The sequence below is a fragment of the Mixia osmundae genome, assembly GCF_000708205.1.
Source record: "Mixia osmundae IAM 14324 unplaced genomic scaffold scaffold_9, whole genome shotgun sequence".
Classification (NCBI taxonomy): Eukaryota; Fungi; Basidiomycota; class Mixiomycetes; order Mixiales; family Mixiaceae; genus Mixia; species Mixia osmundae.
The window spans coordinates 269,655-286,757 of NW_014575555.1; the positions used below are offsets into that span (position 1 = coordinate 269,655).

The following is a 17,103-nucleotide window of genomic DNA, read 5'->3' on the forward strand; positions in this document are numbered from 1 at the left end:
GATTTCGACGCGATGTCAAATTTCTTGAGCTCGCTCGGCTGGAGAGGCAGCAGAAGTCACAGGTCTACAATATATGCGGCACAACAGGATCACGATGTTCTCATAGCCTTGGTTGGGTTGGCGAGGCTGCTAGTCCGGGTGACAAACCGCCGTCGATGCCTTGAGGCACGGGATCGGGATTACCCTTTGGCTCGACAGGACCCTTGCTGCCGCCTAGAGGTGCAGAGACTCCAGAACCGAGCGCTTCGTCAATGTTGTCCTCTGAGGTGATCATCAGCATGCGAAGGTGGCAGACAGAATGGTGACGTACCAGAGGAAGCATAGGGACGCGGGCCTAGCAATCTGATCATGTCCTCACGAGAGATGACCTCCTTCTCGAGCAAGAGCTTTGCCACCATATCGATCTGATCTTTCTTCTCTGTCAACAGCTTCGTCGTGCGCTCGTGTGCTTCATTGACCATCTTGCGAACTTCGGCGTCGAGCATCTGCCCGGTTGCCTCGCTGAATGGCTTCGTGAAGCTTTCGCCTTCACGATGGCCGTATGAAATGGGTCCGATCTTGGCGTTCATACCGACTGCGAGATCTGTCAGCACAGAGTCGACCAGTGAGGCATGTCACCCACAATTGGCGCAGACCTCAAACGCCATCTTTGTGATCCGCTGTAAATCGTCCTGAGCGCCCGTTGTGATCGATTTGAAGAAGATCTCCTCGGAGACACGGCCGCCAAGCGTCATGCACATTCTATCGATGAGCTGCTCGGTCGAATGTAAGAAGCGTTCCTTAGGCTGCGCGCAATGATCAGCATCGTCTCGCATTTGATGTAAGCAAGGCGTACGAGATATTGTGCAAAGCCAAGTGCAGCAGAGCCTCTAGGGATGATTGAGACCTTGAGAAGTGGATCTGCGTGCTTGAGGAACCAGCCACAGACAGCATGTCCTGCCTCGTGGTAGGCAACAGTGGTCTTCTCCTCTATGCTGAGCACGCGAGTCTTGCGCTCGAGACCAGCGATGACACGGTCAATGGCCTGCTCGAAATGCTTCTCGTTCACCCAATCGGCTCCCTTGCGAGCAGCCACAAGAGCAGCCTCGTTGCAGACATTGGCAATGTCTGCGCCGGAGAAGCCAGGCGTATGGGCAGCAAGCTTATGCGCGAGCTTGGTGACGAATGGGTTCGTATCGACATCGTCTGGAGACTCTGGCTTAGCAGCCGGATTGCTGCCCAACGATGCGGCGAGCGGCGGAAGCGTGTTCTCTGTTGCTGCATCCGTCGATGCTGCTGCAGTCGAGACACCGCCTAAGCTCTCGGACTGAGAAGCGGCCGGGTCTGCTTCTGGCTTGCCACCTGCTTTGAGAACGAGAGGGCGCAAATGGACCTTGAAGATCTGCTGGCGACCGCCTACGTCCGGTCGATCGACGGTAATGTGTCTGTCAAATCGCCCAGGACGCATGAGAGCAGAGTCGAGGACATCTGCTCGATTGGTGCCTGCGAGCACAACGACATGCTGAGAGGTATCGAAACCATCCATCTCGACCAGTAACTGATTGAGCGTGGACTCTCGCTCATCGTTACCGCCCATCTGGCCGCCCTTGCCCCTAGACTTGCCGATAGCGTCAATTTCATCGATGAAGATGATGCAGGGCGCGTTTTGGCGCGCAGACGCGAAGAGGTCGCGGACACGGGATGGACCGACACCGACAAACATTTCGACAAACTCTGAGCCAGATACCGACAGGAAGGGTACACCTGCCTCTCCCGCTGTCGCTTTGGCGAGAAGCGTCTTGCCTGTGCCTGGTGGTCCTGACAGGACCGCACCACGTGGGATCTTTGCGCCGAGCTTCTCGTATCGCTTGGGGTCTTTGAGGAACTTGACAAATTCCATGATCTCTTCCTTTGCCTCGTCCATACCGGCCACATCGCGGAACTTGACCTTGATATCACTCTCTGACTGCGAAGCAACATGACAGAGTCAGCGCACAGATCCTCGATTGATGCAGGAACGCACGTTGAACATCTTTGCCCGGGACTTGCCCATGCCAAAGATACCACCGCTGCCGAAAGGACCACCTCCGGCTCCGGCGCCACCGCTAGCTCGACGGGACATCCAGTAGAGCAGACCGACGATCATGAGTGTAGGTGCGAATGATAGCAATGTGCTGCCTATGCCGACGACGTCCTTGTAGGAGACAGGTATACGCTCGTGCGAAGGAATGCCAAGCTCACGCTGGGCATCTTCTAGCTTGCGCTCAAATGCTTCGACCGAGCCGATCGAGAAAATATACGTCACGCCACCCTTTGCAGCTGGTGACTGTGGATAGAGCACGCCAGTGGCATTGGAATGCAGATGGACTTGCACGCGAGACTTGTTGACGACGTCCAGACGCTCGACGAGGCCCTTGTCTAGGAATGCAGTGCGGAACTCTTGCCAGGTGATCTCTCGCTCGTTGGTATTGCCCATGGCGACGTAATAGATGATGCCGCCCGCAATGGCGAGCGTGATCAGAGGGTTAGGTGGCGATGGTCCAGACGAACCCGTCTTGGCTTTGCCATCTGGGCCTGTCGTCTTGTTGCCGGCATTACCAGACTCGCCGCTCGAGGCAGAGACAGTTGCCTTTGACTTGTCGCTGTCCATGCCGCCCGTCTTTGCTCCGACAGAGGGAAGGCCGACCATCTTCTTGAGCCATAACGGAACATTCGGGTCGTCATTTATCATCTTGCGAGCCTTGCTGAGCTCATCTGACGGCTCCGAATCCGATCGAGACTTTGACTTGTCATCGTCCTTGTCTGGCTGATGAGTCGCATATTGCCTTGATCCACCGATCGCTGTCCGAGCAGAATACACGGATCGTGGCAAAGCAAGGCCGTCTATAGTCTTTGGATGAGATGGAAGTCTCGATCGTGGCAATGACGCCGATGTCGCCTGACTGGTCAGACATCGGCAAGGATGGCTCGATCGCTGTAGCAACCTCTGGTTCGCTATCGCTGACCGGGCGTGCCCTCTCAACGCCTGCGACCTGTTCATGTTAGTCGTCAGGAGTCAAACTTGGCTTGAGATCTTAGATGATCAGCGAGTGTGTGCGACCTGCCGCGTCACTCGGCCGATGTTGGGCACGCGTGTGAGGGGTATTTAACCTTGAAAAGTCTTGCGTTTGGCCAGCGAGCGAGTCGGCCACTCGACAAGATGATGCTCCGTCGGTCTGTTGCAGCAGTGCGAGTGCTAGCTCGTCAACCAGCACGCTCCCTTGCGACCTCTGTCAGCAGGAGATCAGATCATGGCGGCGTGCCTGTCTTTGTCGGTGAGGGCGCTAAGCCTGGCACGGTGCCTACCGACTTGGAGCAATCTACCGGCTTGGAGCGTATCGAACTGCTCGGAAAGCTGCAAGGCGTCGATATCTTCGACATGAGCCCGCTCAAGGTCGAGCATATGGGCACACTCAAGAATCCTATCATGGTCGCCAGCTTGGTCCGTCCCTGACCGGCTCTGCATCCGCACGGAGCTCATGCGCTCTTGGCAGGACAAGTCTCGCACGGTCGGATGCACCGGCTTCCCAGGTGAGTTTGGGATGGCTTCAGCAGACATGGCTGTGCTGACTCGAGCGCCCTACAAACAGTCGACTCTCATGATGTGATTGCTTCTCGGCCTGCCATCCCGTGCTCTGGCTGATGTCTTGTTGCGCACAGACGATCTACATGGTCGTGCCGCATCAGGAGCAAGCAACACGCTGCCCAGAGTGCGGCTGCGGTAAGTCGTCATTCATGCCAGGCCCGCGACGCGCTTAGCTCCTCTTGTTTGTGCAGCGTATGCAATCGACTTCCAAGGCATCGAAGAGGAACACGGTCATCATTAGAGTCCTGCCCTTCTAAGGAGCTGTTTGTCAAGATGCATAGAGCGAAGGGTACTCTCAGTCTCGTGTGGATGTCAGAGGAGGCCCGATCAGGATGGCATCACACAGACTGCCTGCTTTGAGCACCGCGACGGGCGCATCCTTGCTGGAGGGCAGAGCAACGAGGCCATTTGCTGCTGCCATACTGATCGTTCTGCTACTGCGTTGCCCGCCCGTGGAGAAGGCACGTAGATAAGGTGCCTCTTGTGACGTGACGATGCTCACTCTGTGAAACTCGGGCCTCGGGTCGAGTGGGAAGTCGGAAGTGATCTGGGAAGCTAGCATGAGCATACGTCACACTGTCTTTCCGAGCAAGCTGACCTGGACTCTGACGCGCGGCAAGTGCCATTCCGAAGCTCTGTAACCCGACACCTTCCGCAGCGCTGGCATGACGAAGACGTAGAACGTGACCAGAGCAGAAGCTGGGTTGCCCGGCAGCGCAAACACGAGTGTCGGCCTTTGACCGGGCAGCGTAGCAAAAGTTGTCGGTTTCCTGCAGACTCTGTCAGGCTGCTGCCGGGGTGGGAAAGCTTTGTTAGCTTACCCTGGCTTCATGGCCACGCGTCCAAAGTGACAGGTTCCGTGTAGCTCGCGCTCGATAACTGTCTTGAGATAGTCGCTCTCGCCCATAGATGTGCCACCCGTTGTCACTATCACGTCTGCTCTGCTCAGGCCGAGCTCGAGCGCCTGCTTGATCTTGCTGACATCGTCACCAATGATCCCCAAATCGATCGCATCAAAGCCTTGCGCTTTCAGGGCAGCCAACAATGAGGGTCTGTTGCTGTCAAAGACGATGGGCACGCCGGCTGCGGTCACTTGAGGTGTGGTAGTTTGCACAAGCTCTTGCAGCTCATTGCCCGTTGACATCACTGCGACTACAGGTTTGCGATAGGTAAGCACCTGTTGCGCACATCAGCAAGCGCTTCTTGTACCGAAAGCGAAGCGTACCGAATGACGCCCGATGAATGCAAGCGAGGCGACCTCGCCGCCTACAGGACTGATCAAATCGCGTTGCCGCAGGATGGTGTCGCCCGCGCGAACATCGCTGCCGATCTGCCTGAAGTGCTCCCCAATCTTCGCAATAGCGTGAATGTCGATGGTGATCTCCTCGCCGGTTTGTCCGGTCTCGCTGACTGTTGTGTCTTCGACCATGATGATGGCATTCGCTCGCGCAGGAACAGGACCGCCTGTCGCGACTCTGACTGCCCACTTCTCGAGCTCCTGACAGTCCTGATATTGATCTGCTGACATCAGGCGACGCCTTGGCTGGCTATCATCTACGTGCGGATCAGCATGAGCTCTTCATGGCTCTCGATAGGACTCACCTGAGAAGATCGCATAGCCATCGACATTGGTTGTGGGTACCGAGGGCAAGTCGACGTGAGACATGACGGTCTCGGCCAGTACCCTGCCTACGATGGCCGATAGATCCACTCGTTCCACGTCACCGACGGTTGCGTACTGCAGGATGAGGTCGAGAGCTTCGCTCATTTGTATGATAGGGTAGGGTGATCGCCTGTACCGCCTTGCAACTGTACAAACGTCAGGCTGATTGCAGCAGAAGAAGGCAATGTGCCTTGCCTCCTTGTGTAGGGTCGAAAGATCTGAGCGCCGCATGCTCTTGCAGACTTCGCGGTTCGTCGCGCTGACGGTGTACGCAGATATGAGCGCTGTCCGTCATGTTCGGCGCTCGCTCTGGTGCGCCCATCGCGCGATGGGTATCCTCGCCCGTAGATCCGCTGATGAGTTCGAGTGCATGAGGCAGGACTTTGAGCAAAGCCATCAGATTCTCTCTTGCTCCCTTTGGCGAACCTGGCAGCGTGACGACGAGTGCGCCCTCCTGTGTGACACCGCAGACGGGTCGGGAGAGCGCTGCCATCGGCGTGACTGCGAGAGACGTGCTCATCATGAGGTGTACAAGTCCGGGAGCGTGCTTGACGATGAGAGGCCCGACTGCTTCTGGCGTGACATCCCTCAAGCCAAAGCCAGTGCCGCCCGTGGTGACGACGAGCCGGGAAGACACGGCAGCACACCGTACGGCATCTCTGATCGCGCTCAACTCGTCTGGCACGATGTAATGCGCTCGACTTGGTAGAGAGTAGCCTGCAGATTGAAGTTCATTGAGGAGCATCGGCCCTGTTGCATCCGTGCTGGCATCACGGGCAGCGGTGTCGCTGACTATTCGTCACTCATCAGATCTCGACGGGGCAGGAGCATGCGTGCTGGCAAACCTGTGATGACAGCGCAAGTCGATAGCATCGCGCGCAGGGAGAGGAGCATGCAAACGGAGACTACTAGCATCCACGTCAGCGCAATCTGCTCAATCTGGCTGACAGATGTACGTGTGAGAGCCGTCACTGTATGAGGCAAGCAAGCTAGCGCCTTCATGGTCATGTCACGCTAACAGTAGAGTCATAATTGCAATGGGGTTTAATGTCGTGCTGATGAAGTCGAGCCGCCCAGATCGGCAGTCCGTGCCCACGACGGCGCTCTAGCTCATATCGGCGTCCTCAAGCTGGCGCCGCGATTCCGAGGCATGAGCCCCGTCCAATGACCACAGCGTCATGGCACCTCGCGTCGAGTCGACTTCGGCAGACGGGACCCTTCTTTGACGATGACGGCGGGCTAGTGCCCCCCCGTATGGCGGGACTTGCAGGGGCAGTATGCTTAGTCGCTCTCCTTCTTTACTCTCGGGCTGAGAATTTTGCCAGAGGTGAAGTCGAGCTGGAGTTGGAGTCGAGCTGGAGTTGAGCTGGGAAAACAAATTTGCACTCTTCTTATACGTTGCGAGGAGCGCGACCGTGAGAAATTCGCGCGCACTCATCCGTCCGTAAGCGGCGCGAATGGACGGCGCTAACGTCTGTTCACGAGCTAGATGTGCGCTCCCCGCGTTCGCGGCGCGCTGCAAGACCTTGGAGCGCGAATCGCGATACCACACACACAATGCAGTCTTTGCACGGTCCACGGCACGATCTCAGAAGTACCTCACAACGCTTGATGACCTCTCGTCGTTGATTCGCTTGCTCCTATTGATGTTACATTCCTTGAAAGAACGTCTGCTGTGACGACCGATCGCGGCGTCCTTCCCTATATGTTGCATATGCCCCGATTGACGCGACGAATGAGTGCTCTTATGCATGCCTAACTTGAAGGATCGAATGCTCATGCTAGCTCGGCAGAGTCACGCTTTTCGTCCTTGACAGCTTGTTTGCCTCTAGTCTGTATGTCATTCTCGCCTTGCGATTCCGGTGGCGAGACGGAGAAATAGATGACGAGTCCGACGATGACGAGGATAAAGGCAGGAATATACAGCCAATAGATGTAGTAATGCTATCCAAAGAGCAGCAGGTCAGATCGTCTGGGGTGCAGGCAGACAATCACTCACAAAGACGGTGATGCCGATGCAGAGCAGATAAAAATCGCTGGTCAACAAGGAGATATTGTAGAAAGGCGCGGAGGCATATCTAAAGAGCAGGGGCGCGCATGTGTACAGGATCGTCAGCGAAAAGGTGTAAAGGAGCAAGTAGCCGACAGTGGTCCCGTTCCAGACTGCTTCGGGCATGGCGCTATGCTCCACGCCTGCCGCTTGGATACCGCAGATCAATGTAGCCCAGAAGCCGAGTTGTCCGACGACTTCGTAAAGCGGACGCCCGCGGATGAACTTTTCTTCGAGTGCGTTCGATATACCGTAGCATGATGCGCCGATGATCATGAGGCCATCGCCCAGACCTTTGTTGGTCGCCTGATAGTTCTTCCCGGTGATAGTGTCACTCGCGACGAGCAGTCCGAGGCCAGCGATACAGACGAGCACGCCGAGGATCTGTGACCAATGATAGCGAGCCTTGACGAGGAAGTAGCACGCGACCATTGCGACTGGCGTGGCCCAAGCACTGCAGCACCATCAGCTTGAGATCGATGAGCAGCAGCGTCAGGAACGCACTCGAGCAAGGAAGCAGATAGCAAATCGGTGTACTGGTACGCTTTGACGACACTGTAGTTGCCCTCGACGTCAAAGACAGCAAGCAGACAGTACTTCCATCCATCTGTCTTGATCATCTTGAGCCATGCCACAATGCCGTACTTGTAGATCGTATAGCTCGTGTAGATCAGGTTGATCAAGACGTAGTTGAAGAGATTCTGCGTCAGAGGCAGATTGACCCAGCCATTGAGGGCGAGCTCGGTGGTGGCGGTCGAAGTAGAGGTGATACAGAGCGAAAGGACTTGACCGCCAACGAGTACAGCGATGAATCGCAAAGTGAAAATCGAGCGTAGTCGGATCAAGAGAGTGCTAAAGAACGTGCCCATCCCCTGGTTGAAGACGACCTTGGGACGCTGAACGGTCCTGCCGTCAATGACAGCATGCTTCAAGCCTGTTGCCAGCCCGTCGTGGCCGGTGGCGCCATAGCTGGGACCGCGAGCGGATGCCAGGGATTTGCTGTCACAGTCCTGTTCCTGCTCGATACCGCCGCTGCTGTGCTTGGTGTCAAGTTCAGGCGTATCCTTGGGTCGGTCACTGAGGTCAGGGTTGAACTTGGGCAGCTCATGGAGAGCGAGCTGGGGATCGTTTCTCGACATCTCTGATCAATGGAGAATATCAAAAGGTGGCAAAGGGTGCCTCTTCGGTTCGTAGCAGATCACCGAGCTGGTTCGGTGTCCACTAGACCGTACTGAAGCTGACTGGCAAGAGGCGTGAGTCCAGCAGCTGTCTACAGGCGGCGCAAGGTCGTTGACGAGTGAGCGAGCGGGTGGCCACTCTGCAGAAATTTGTGAGGAACGCGCCGGCTCTCTCGCTCGCTGCTGTCCGACTGGCTGGCGACGATGAATCGCATCTTTGGGAGCGGCAAGGGCAAAGCGAAGCCTTCGTTGAACGATGCCATCGCTTCGACTGATGTCAGGATCGACGGCTTCGAGGTCAAGATCAGGAAACTCGACGCAGAGTTGACAAAGTACCGTGACCAGATGAAGCGGCTCAAGGAGGGTCCGGGGAAGAATGCGGTCAAGCAGCGAGCCATGCGAGTGCTCCAGCAGAAGAAGATGTACGAGGCACAGCTCGGACAGCTCCAGCAGCAGACTTTCAACATGGAGCAAGCCAGTATGACGACAGAGAACTTGCGCAACACGATGGCAACCGTGGACGCCATGAAGACTGCCAACAAGGAGATGAAGCGTCAGTATGGCAAGCTCGACATCGACAAGATAGAGGTTCGTCCACCACCACGGCGGCCTACGCGTCACGTTCTGACTTGTCACGACGCGTTCAGTCGATCCACTATGACATGGAGGATCTCATCGAGCAAGCCAATGAGATACAAGAGTCCCTCAGCAGGACCTACGGTGTCCCGGACGAAGTGGACGAAGCAGATCTCGAAGCAGGCGAGTGGTATGGCCCGTCAGACACAGTGACAGCAGCTGATGAGCTGTCTCATAGAACTGGAAGCGCTCGGAGACGACCTGCTCGAAGAAGAGTCGAGCATACCTTCTTACCTGCGCAATGATACGGCCGAGCTTCCCGACTTTGTGGACGAACCACCCGTGACGGAGTCTGCGCAGAAGGAGCGCCCGGACCTCGTCAAGGCGGTCTGAGCTCGCCAACGACGCGTCGACCCTCGAATGACAAGGCTGCGCTTCTGCTCCTCCGACTGGCCGTTTACGCCGCTCTACGCATGCAGTATGAGAGCCTTTATACCCACACTCTTTTACTTGGCGGACTCCGTCGCCCGAGCGTCATCGCTATGCACAGGCGGCACGGTAATCATCGTGGCCCATCCAGACGATGACTTGCTTTGTAAGCCCACTGCTGCGCGCTATCCGGAGGTTGGGCTGATACAGTGTACCAGTTGTATCGCCTGACATGCTCAACGACATCAGTTCAGAGCGATGCACGACGACAGTCTATGCAACCTCGGGCGACAATGGCGAGGATGCGGCTTACTACCTCTCGCGCGAACAAGGCGTAGAGACGGCCTGGGCAGACGCGATAAATTCCAACAGCTCCTCATCCGGCGATTGGACGACGTCCCAGTTCACGCTGTCTGGGCTCACTGTCCGCAAGCGTACCCATACCCGCTCGACAGGCATAAGCAAGCTCTTCTTGCGAGCTTTCGATGGAGGTTTTGGTGGTCACGGCACGACCCTGTCAGGCGACGAATCCTTACAATGTCTCTACCAGTCTTCATGTACCTCGCTGGGCACGGTAGACAACAGCAACTCATTCACGCTCGATTCGCTACAAACATTCTTGGCAGCTCTGATCGTTCAACAGAAGCCTGCCATCGTACGCACTCTGGACTATCGCATTGCGTACGGCGCAGGTGATCACTCAGACCATGCGACCATCGCACGCATCGTTCTCGCCAGCGCGGCTCTTGTGCCTTCGTCTGTTCCTTTCAAGCTCATTGGCTATCAGGGCTATCCCATCGCTAACTTGAATGCCAATCTCGATACTATCGAGACACAAGAGAAGACCTCCGTCTTCTATGATTACACACCGTTTGATGCCAACGAATGTGCCAATGCGACCGCATGTGCAGGACGACCGGAGACTGCCTGGCTTGCTCGTCAGTACGAGTCAGGTATACCACTCAGCTTCCCTCAGCCTAACAGCACATCAGATCCAGTCGTGACAACAACGCAACAAGCCCAGGCGGCCGCTACGACGACCTGCGCAGCTCTCGCGCCCTCGACTTACCCTGCGGTCTCACTCGCGAAAGCGTTCACAGTCCTTGGCGTACGTATGATTGTAGAACCAGTCTCGGCAGCTATCACCGATGCCAACATTGCCCTCAACGCGACTGCATCGGCGTCGAGTGAGGATGTCTGCACTGGGCAGAAAGCCAGTTCTGCGATCGATGGCATCGTTGGCGGCTACCAGGGTGCCGGAAATATCAGCAATGAATGGGCGACCTTGGGCGGAAAGGCTAACAGCTGGCTTCAGCTTACCTGGACGCAGCCTCAGACGATCTCTCGCGTTCAACTGTTTGATCGCCCGAATCTCAAAGACTGGGTGACGAGCGGCACGCTACTGTTTGGCGACAACTCGACAGTCGACGTGGGCGCGCTCTACAACAACGGGTCAACTGCTACCGAGATTCGCTTTACACCTCGGGTTTCGAGTACCTTGCGCTTCTCCGTGCTCTCTGTCGGCAACAGCACATCCGATATTGGCCTCAGCGAGATACGGGTGTTCTCGACAACGCCGGGTCAGTTTTTCACGTCCGCCGGCAACCTTGCGCTGTCAGCTGTAGCTACAGCTTCGAGCGCCAATGCAGCAACGCGTCAGCTGGCCAAAAAAGCGATCGACGGCGTTTTGTCTGGCTATCCTACCAATCCTGGCGCAGAATGGGCAACTATCGGAGGCGGCGTTGGATCTTGGCTACTGCTGCGATGGCCAAAGGCAGTTTCTGTCTCGTCCGTGACGCTCTTCGATCGCCCGAATCACAATGATCAAATTCTCGCAGGCCAGCTGATCTTCTCGGACAACAGCACAATACCAGTGACGAGCCTGAAGAACGACGGTTCAGCTACCGTGTTCACATTCCCATCACGCAATACGACTTCGCTGAAATTCAAGGTACTTCAAGTGAGCAACACGACAAGCAACGTTGGCCTCTCTGAAATTCAAGTGAATTAGTCTTAGATAGGTTTATGCATTTTTAACTTTTGACTTGATAGTCTATCGGTAACAAGAGTGGTGTATGAGCTGGTGAGACTATCCAACTCGACGGGTTTGCGCCTGAATTGAGCTCGTCCGAGATGGTCTCGAATGCGAGCGATCTGGCGAGCGGCTGCGCAGTACGGCACCAGGGCCTCGCCGAGATGAGCGACCTCTAGGTCTGCCGCTGTCTTCTGCTGCAGACGCAGTCGTCGAAGCTGACGAAGTCCTTGCCTGCGATCGGCGAGAGGGTGCGACGAGCTCGGTTTGCTCATCGTCTGCTTCAGACACGTTCTCCTCCCGATCGACTCGAGCTCTATTTATCGTTGCACCTCCTCGACGGCCTGGTCGACCGCGAGGCTCGTCTTCGTCCTCAGAGTCCGAGTCTGTGCTGTCAGAGGTGACCAGTGAGCTCTGGCGAGCACTGAGCGCGAGCATCTGTCGTGATGAAGTCCGCCTGCGCGCTTCTGGCTGGTGCTTGACGTCGTCTTCCTCACTTTTCACAGATCGAGACTGGTCTGCGCATGACTGCGCCAAGCGGAAATGAGGCCCAACGCTGGTGCTACGCCTCAGCGAATCTGACGTTGCTGCTTCCGGCGGCGAACGCTTTGCTTCAGAGGCGTCGCGAGGCGGCGCCGCCGCCGAGGTGTTGTGATGTCTGAAGAGTATGTCTGCGAAAGCCGAATGATTATGATGAAGCGCCTTTGCTGAAGGCCTGTAATTCTCGTCGTTATGATCGAATTCGCCTACTCGGAGCATGCGATGAGTCATCGATGCTGGTTCCGAAGGCCGCCTGCGCTGCTCACGTAGCTTCGCGTCGAGAGCTTCGTCAGACAGATAAGCGGCCTGCTTGGCCGGCGCACGACGATTGAGATCGGCAGATGTAAAGTCATAAGGGGCCAAAGCTGGCGATGTGTCATAAGAAGCCATGGGTTGCGAGAGCCTTCGTTGAGCCGAGCCGGCCGTCATAAGCAAGGCGGGGCAGCCCGGTCTGCCGCAGTAAACATGATGAGCAGGTGCGACCTTGGGACTCTTCTTTGCCTTGAGCGCAGGCGAACTGATATGAGAGCGAGATCGACCCGAGTCAGATCCCGAACCTTGCGCAGGTGAATGAGACGAGGTGGAAGCGACTGCATTCGCAGGCAAGACTTTGGGCGACGCGCGGTAGTATAAAGGCGCAGGCAAGACGGTCTTTGGCGCGTTCATACCGTCTGCCAGGTGCTTGCGAGAGTATTGCATCATGCCATCAGTCAGGCCGGAGCGAGCTTTGCCGGTCGGCGTGACGGACGATGGTTGTATCGTCGGCGAAAGCGGTGCGTTTGGCCTCAAAGCGTGCAACGGTGATCCCCTAAGATGTGATCAAGTCAGCCAATGCTTAAAATTGACATGGATAGTCTCGTCTACCTTTTGGCTTGTGTCTTCGTCGCACTGGGCGAAAAGGCGGCGTTTGTAGTCGAGGCAGCGACAGGAGGGGGCAAGCTGAACTCTGTCGGCTCCTCGAAGATGGTCTGGCCAAGCGTAGGCTGACTTCCATGTGAAGTGCTCGCGCGGGCCAATGGGCTAGTCCGATTGCTTCGTCTGCCTAGCGCATTCGGGGAGCTAATGCTCGTGGCTTGCAGCATCGGTGAGACTTCGGCGGAAGTGAGCCCGGTCAGGCCAGACTCGTCGTCGTATTCGTACTCGTCATCTTGATCGCCGCGAACAGAGTGCGAAGATGATGATGACTCGTCGGCCAGGCGACAGTCATCGGAGCAGTATGCGTTCGCCGAGGGTGTAGGGTTGCCGCAACTACACACGGAAAGGAGTCAGCTCATGACCAAAGAGGGCCGCATCAAGCAGGACTGACTTGAGGCAGAAGTCGCCAAAGAAAGGCTTGTCCATTGAGGCGGCCGAACCCGGTGTAGCTGGCAGGTCGAGTGGTCCCCGGGCGACTAAGCCTGATGATGTCTTGTTGGCCTGATCGAGCCGGAGTGTCAATTCGTCGGGACCATGGTGGTTAGCGGACACGTTGAGCGGCGAGTGGTCGAGTTGCTTGGCTCGTCGATGATGAAGCGGCATGTCACGTTGGCCCAGCGGTGACGAGAGTCGGCCGGGCCGCACTGTCGGGTCTTATAAGCTCTGCTGTAGAGCAGGTGACCGATCTGGCGTTGAGCGGTCACGGTCAGGTCAGATGACGATCAAGTCGCTAGCTTGTGGCTGCGCGGTACGAGCGCAGAAGGTATATGCGACTGAGCAATTTCTTTATTGAACTGCCTCAATCGAGATTGTATGCGCTCAGATCGAGCTGGCTGCGAGGCTGCTCGAGTGACGAGCTACGGAGTATATCTGAATGACTCGGCCTAGAAGCTCGAGTCTTCCTTTCGCTTGCGGTACTGGCAGTGTACGGGCACAAGACAGCTTCTCGGCAAGGACCGAGCTCAGGCTCCGGTGATTGGCAGTCAAGTTGCTGTGAGGACAGTCCGATAGCCTACTGATCTGATCAGCAGAGGATAGCGTAGTGAGCTGCGTCCGAGGGTGGGCTCTGCTCTCTTCGAACTACGCAGCGTAGCCGTGGCCGTCAGAGTGACCGTGAAGCCAATCAGCGCGGCCTCGCAGGATGGTCCTCTTTCCGCTGTGCTCCTGAACTCTTCGACCGAGGAGGTAGCAGGGTACAGGCTCAGCTCCGGTCGCGCACGAGATCTGAAGCTCTGTTGTGCGTCTAGCCCAAGGCTATAAGCCAGGCACGTTGCCAATCTGGAACAGTCGCAATGCTGCGTCGGCGTCAACGGCGGCACTTGGCTGCTTGCGATTAGGTGCGGTACAGCCCTCGCACTACAGCCAGCCCTCCGGCGGAGTTCTCTCTGACGACTGACTGGCTGGCCAAGACGCTCGCTCAAAAGTTTGCTGACTCGATTATTCGATGCGCGCAATTTTTCTCTCCGTGACGTGATCGATCTCCACTATCGCGATAGCGGAGAAACAAGCTGGATGATGCACAACAGTGGAGAGAATACATAGAATGAGAATTCCATAATCACTTGGCGTTGTCGAGTTTCCTGTTGATGCCCCCCAACAGCAACTGTATGCACATGAGCTTGCGAACAGAGCCCAGGACATGTCCGAGAGTTTTTTACCTTTAGTAAGGCATCTGTGTCAAGCTTGCCCTCGAAAGCAGTCGTGTCGACAATGTCACGCTTCAGCCCGTGCTCGGTTTTGAGATCATCGTCGAGAGCTTGAAGCGATGCGAGCGCTTCTGCATCGTCGCCCAGACTGACGAATTGGAAGCCTAGCTGTCCGAGGGGGAAATGTCCTTCGTCCAAGCGCGTCGCAAAGCCCGCAATAGCGTATGCAAGCGTATCGGGATCGTCCGCTGCTCCGTCTGTGATGATGAGGACGTTCATCGGCTTGGGGAGCGTCGTCTTGTTGGCCTTTGCCTTTTCGCACGCCTCAACGTAGCTGCCCCCGATGTCTTCAATGATGACTTCTGTCGGAGTTGATTCGCCATACGGACCAACGCTGTCGAAGAGTGCTGCAACTTCTGCAGACGTGCGCAGGCCCATGCCGCGCCTCGGCTCATTGATGAAGAGGATATCGAGTCCATCATCGTCATATGGCAGCACTTTATCTGCAACGCCCATCACAGCCGCTCTGCATTGCGACCAGCGAGAAGGCGAGTCGACTTGCATGGACGCGCTGTCGTCGATGACAATGACGGTGTCATACCTCTTGAGAATAGCTAATTTGCTCTCAGTAGTGACCGTGGAGGCTCTGTTCAGGTTTGCGCCGGCAGACGAGCTTGCCGCAGGAGGTTGGGGAGGCGACGCATAGCCTCCTGCTGTGGAAGCGGGTCTCGGTCGTGTGTCTACCGGAGGCGGTCCGGGAGGTGCAGTGTAGGTATTCCGGTTGCTCGTGCTAGGCGTATCCGCGAAAGGATTATTGCCTGCATAGGGCGGCGGAGGCGGCAGATCTTCAGGCGCGACTGCTCGCGTGGGCACTTGTGGCAGCCCTGACGTTCTGCGAGGCATCGTGTGAGGCGCTTGGCTCAATAGGCGCAGGGTGCTGTGCTCGCCCGGGCACGTGTAAAGCATGTCACCTGACTTCGCCGAGTGGCGCGTGCCCCTGCTTTGCCAAGCCGGTCGAAAAACGAAGCCGCCATTTACATGCTGAGGCGGCTGAGCGGCTGCAGAAAGGTCGCTTTGCTGCCCATCCGCTGTAGTTCCATCGTTCGCAAGCGTCCCTATGCTTCGGCTGCCGAAGACTCGGCCAATCCAAGCGGCGCTTCTCTGCCGTCAGTACGCGATGCCGTCGTTGCGACACTAGCAGGCGTCGCAGTCTTGGCCGTCGGTGGTGTCATTTACTCGGAGGCATACAAATGGAACGTCCTACGTAAGATTGGTATCGCCTTTGAAGCTGGGTTTGACCCCATCTTGGCGCTCAATGAGCCCAACGCCGACGGAGCATCGGCATTCAGGCAGTCCGTCAAACGCCCAGAGCAAGCATTGGTGGCCGACATCATCAACGGGCGTACTAGCCATCATTATTACTTATTTCTCGGGCCAAAAGGCGCAGGCAAGACGTCCATGATCGTCGAAAGCATGCGTGAATGCAAGGCGGACGGCGTGGCCGTTTTTGATGCTCATCAGGATCTCAACGTCTTTGCGCTTCGCTTCTGCAAGGCTCTGAACTATGAGAATCTCGAGGACAGTATCAACGGTCTCTTCAATCGCAGGGATCCCCGTGAGGCCGGGCCTTTGCTCGACATCGAACGTGCCCTCAATAAGCTCGAAAAAGTGGCGATGAGATTCAGGCAGCAAAGGGGCAGGCCGCTCGTGTTGGTCATCAATAACTTGCATTATCTACATGATGATCAAGAATCCTGGATGCTGCTTCATCTATTCCAACAACGAGCAGAATCATGGGCCCAATCAAACGTCTTGACGATGCTCTTGCTGTCGGATTCCTATTGGGTCCACGAACGGCTTCAGCAGAACGCGAGTAGGATGCAAGTCGTCACTTGTAACGATCTCTCCCGCGAGGTGACAATCAAAGCTATCGTTGAGGAGCGCAGACGACTCTTCAATGAAGCTGCTCACATCAGTCAGCCAACGGCGGAAAAGCTCTTCGAGCTCATAGGCGGTCGTGTGTCCTTCCTAACACCTCTTGTCGCTCAGCCGGATATGCTTCAGGCTGGACACGCATTCATAGACAGGCAGCGCGCTTGGCTCCTATCGCGATGCGGGCTCATACCGGAGATGGATGACGATGTAATGGATGAGCAGAAATTTGCCTCGTGTTCCTTCTTACTCTTTCAAGCTCTGGCCAGAGAGCCCAGCATACCCATGTGGCGCGCGAGAGAGATCATGACCCGACCGGACTATCTCCATACGCTCGATCTCATGAACATCATTCACATTGACGTTAATCACATCGTACGCGCGGATTCACAGGCGATGCTCAATATCTTCAAGGAGACGACATCAGCCCCTCACTTTGCAAGCAAGCTCGCTCAGACTCGCGACAGGATTGACGAGATCGAATCCCTTGGCCGAACGCGAGAGCTTCTGTGGAAGTAGCAAATTTCAAATCACATAC

General features: G+C 56.3%; 9 protein-coding genes across 9 annotated transcripts; 5 read left to right on the top strand and 4 right to left on the bottom strand.

Annotated features, from left to right (window-relative positions):
- Positions 1–45: 45 nt before the first annotated feature.
- Positions 46–3,086, bottom strand: L969DRAFT_89575 (uncharacterized protein). Its single transcript, XM_014710710.1, has 5 exons — positions 2,003–3,086; positions 836–1,945; positions 623–785; positions 311–574; positions 46–261 (listed from the first exon to the last, which is right to left on the bottom strand). Exons 1-5 carry the CDS (start codon positions 3,017–3,019, stop codon positions 101–103), a joined length of 2,715 nt encoding a protein of 904 aa, XP_014566196.1. The 5' UTR covers positions 3,020–3,086; the 3' UTR covers positions 46–100.
- Positions 3,087–3,178: 92 nt separating this feature from the next.
- Positions 3,179–3,892, top strand: L969DRAFT_77832 (uncharacterized protein; the record flags this gene model as incomplete). The annotated part of the gene is made up of 5 exons (XM_014710711.1): positions 3,179–3,460; positions 3,513–3,549; positions 3,609–3,622; positions 3,679–3,739; positions 3,796–3,892. 5 exons carry the CDS (start codon positions 3,179–3,181, stop codon positions 3,843–3,845), a joined length of 444 nt encoding a protein of 147 aa, XP_014566197.1. The 3' UTR covers positions 3,846–3,892.
- A 7-nt stretch (positions 3,893–3,899) lies between these two features.
- L969DRAFT_96148 (uncharacterized protein) lies at positions 3,900–6,140 on the bottom strand (the record flags this gene model as incomplete). The annotated part of the gene is made up of 7 exons (XM_014710712.1): positions 3,900–4,151; positions 4,203–4,374; positions 4,426–4,781; positions 4,830–5,158; positions 5,207–5,413; positions 5,463–6,059; positions 6,113–6,140. 7 exons carry the CDS (start codon positions 6,138–6,140, stop codon positions 3,900–3,902), a joined length of 1,941 nt encoding a protein of 646 aa, XP_014566198.1.
- Positions 6,141–6,332: 192 nt separating this feature from the next.
- L969DRAFT_52394 (uncharacterized protein) lies at positions 6,333–7,026 on the top strand (the record flags this gene model as incomplete). The annotated part of the gene is made up of 2 exons (XM_014710713.1): positions 6,333–6,616; positions 6,933–7,026. Coding segments are annotated over 2 exons (378 nt in total), but the record flags the coding sequence as incomplete, so codon positions are not given.
- Positions 7,027–7,043: 17 nt separating this feature from the next.
- Positions 7,044–8,456, bottom strand: L969DRAFT_82994 (uncharacterized protein; the record flags this gene model as incomplete). Its single annotated transcript, XM_014710714.1, has 3 exons — positions 7,044–7,211; positions 7,267–7,771; positions 7,822–8,456. The coding sequence occupies 3 exons, from the start codon at positions 8,454–8,456 to the stop codon at positions 7,044–7,046; spliced, it is 1,308 nt and encodes a 435-aa protein (XP_014566200.1).
- Positions 8,457–8,699: 243 nt separating this feature from the next.
- L969DRAFT_19102 (uncharacterized protein) lies at positions 8,700–9,464 on the top strand (the record flags this gene model as incomplete). Its single annotated transcript, XM_014710570.1, has 3 exons — positions 8,700–9,083; positions 9,143–9,215; positions 9,310–9,464. 3 exons carry the CDS (start codon positions 8,700–8,702, stop codon positions 9,462–9,464), a joined length of 612 nt encoding a protein of 203 aa, XP_014566056.1.
- Positions 9,465–9,551: 87 nt separating this feature from the next.
- L969DRAFT_19103 (uncharacterized protein) lies at positions 9,552–11,511 on the top strand (the record flags this gene model as incomplete). The annotated part of the gene is made up of 2 exons (XM_014710571.1): positions 9,552–9,666; positions 9,719–11,511. The coding sequence occupies 2 exons, from the start codon at positions 9,552–9,554 to the stop codon at positions 11,509–11,511; spliced, it is 1,908 nt and encodes a 635-aa protein (XP_014566057.1).
- A 78-nt stretch (positions 11,512–11,589) lies between these two features.
- On the bottom strand, positions 11,590–15,536 carry L969DRAFT_52400 (uncharacterized protein; the record flags this gene model as incomplete). Its single annotated transcript, XM_014710715.1, has 7 exons — positions 11,590–12,880; positions 12,937–13,320; positions 13,379–13,631; positions 13,849–13,954; positions 14,004–14,310; positions 14,550–14,590; positions 14,646–15,536. 7 exons carry the CDS (start codon positions 15,534–15,536, stop codon positions 11,590–11,592), a joined length of 3,273 nt encoding a protein of 1,090 aa, XP_014566201.1.
- A 135-nt stretch (positions 15,537–15,671) lies between these two features.
- Positions 15,672–17,084, top strand: L969DRAFT_52708 (uncharacterized protein; the record flags this gene model as incomplete). The annotated part of the gene is made up of 1 exon (XM_014710716.1): positions 15,672–17,084. One exon carries the CDS (start codon positions 15,672–15,674, stop codon positions 17,082–17,084), a length of 1,413 nt encoding a protein of 470 aa, XP_014566202.1.
- Positions 17,085–17,103: the final 19 nt, after the last annotated feature.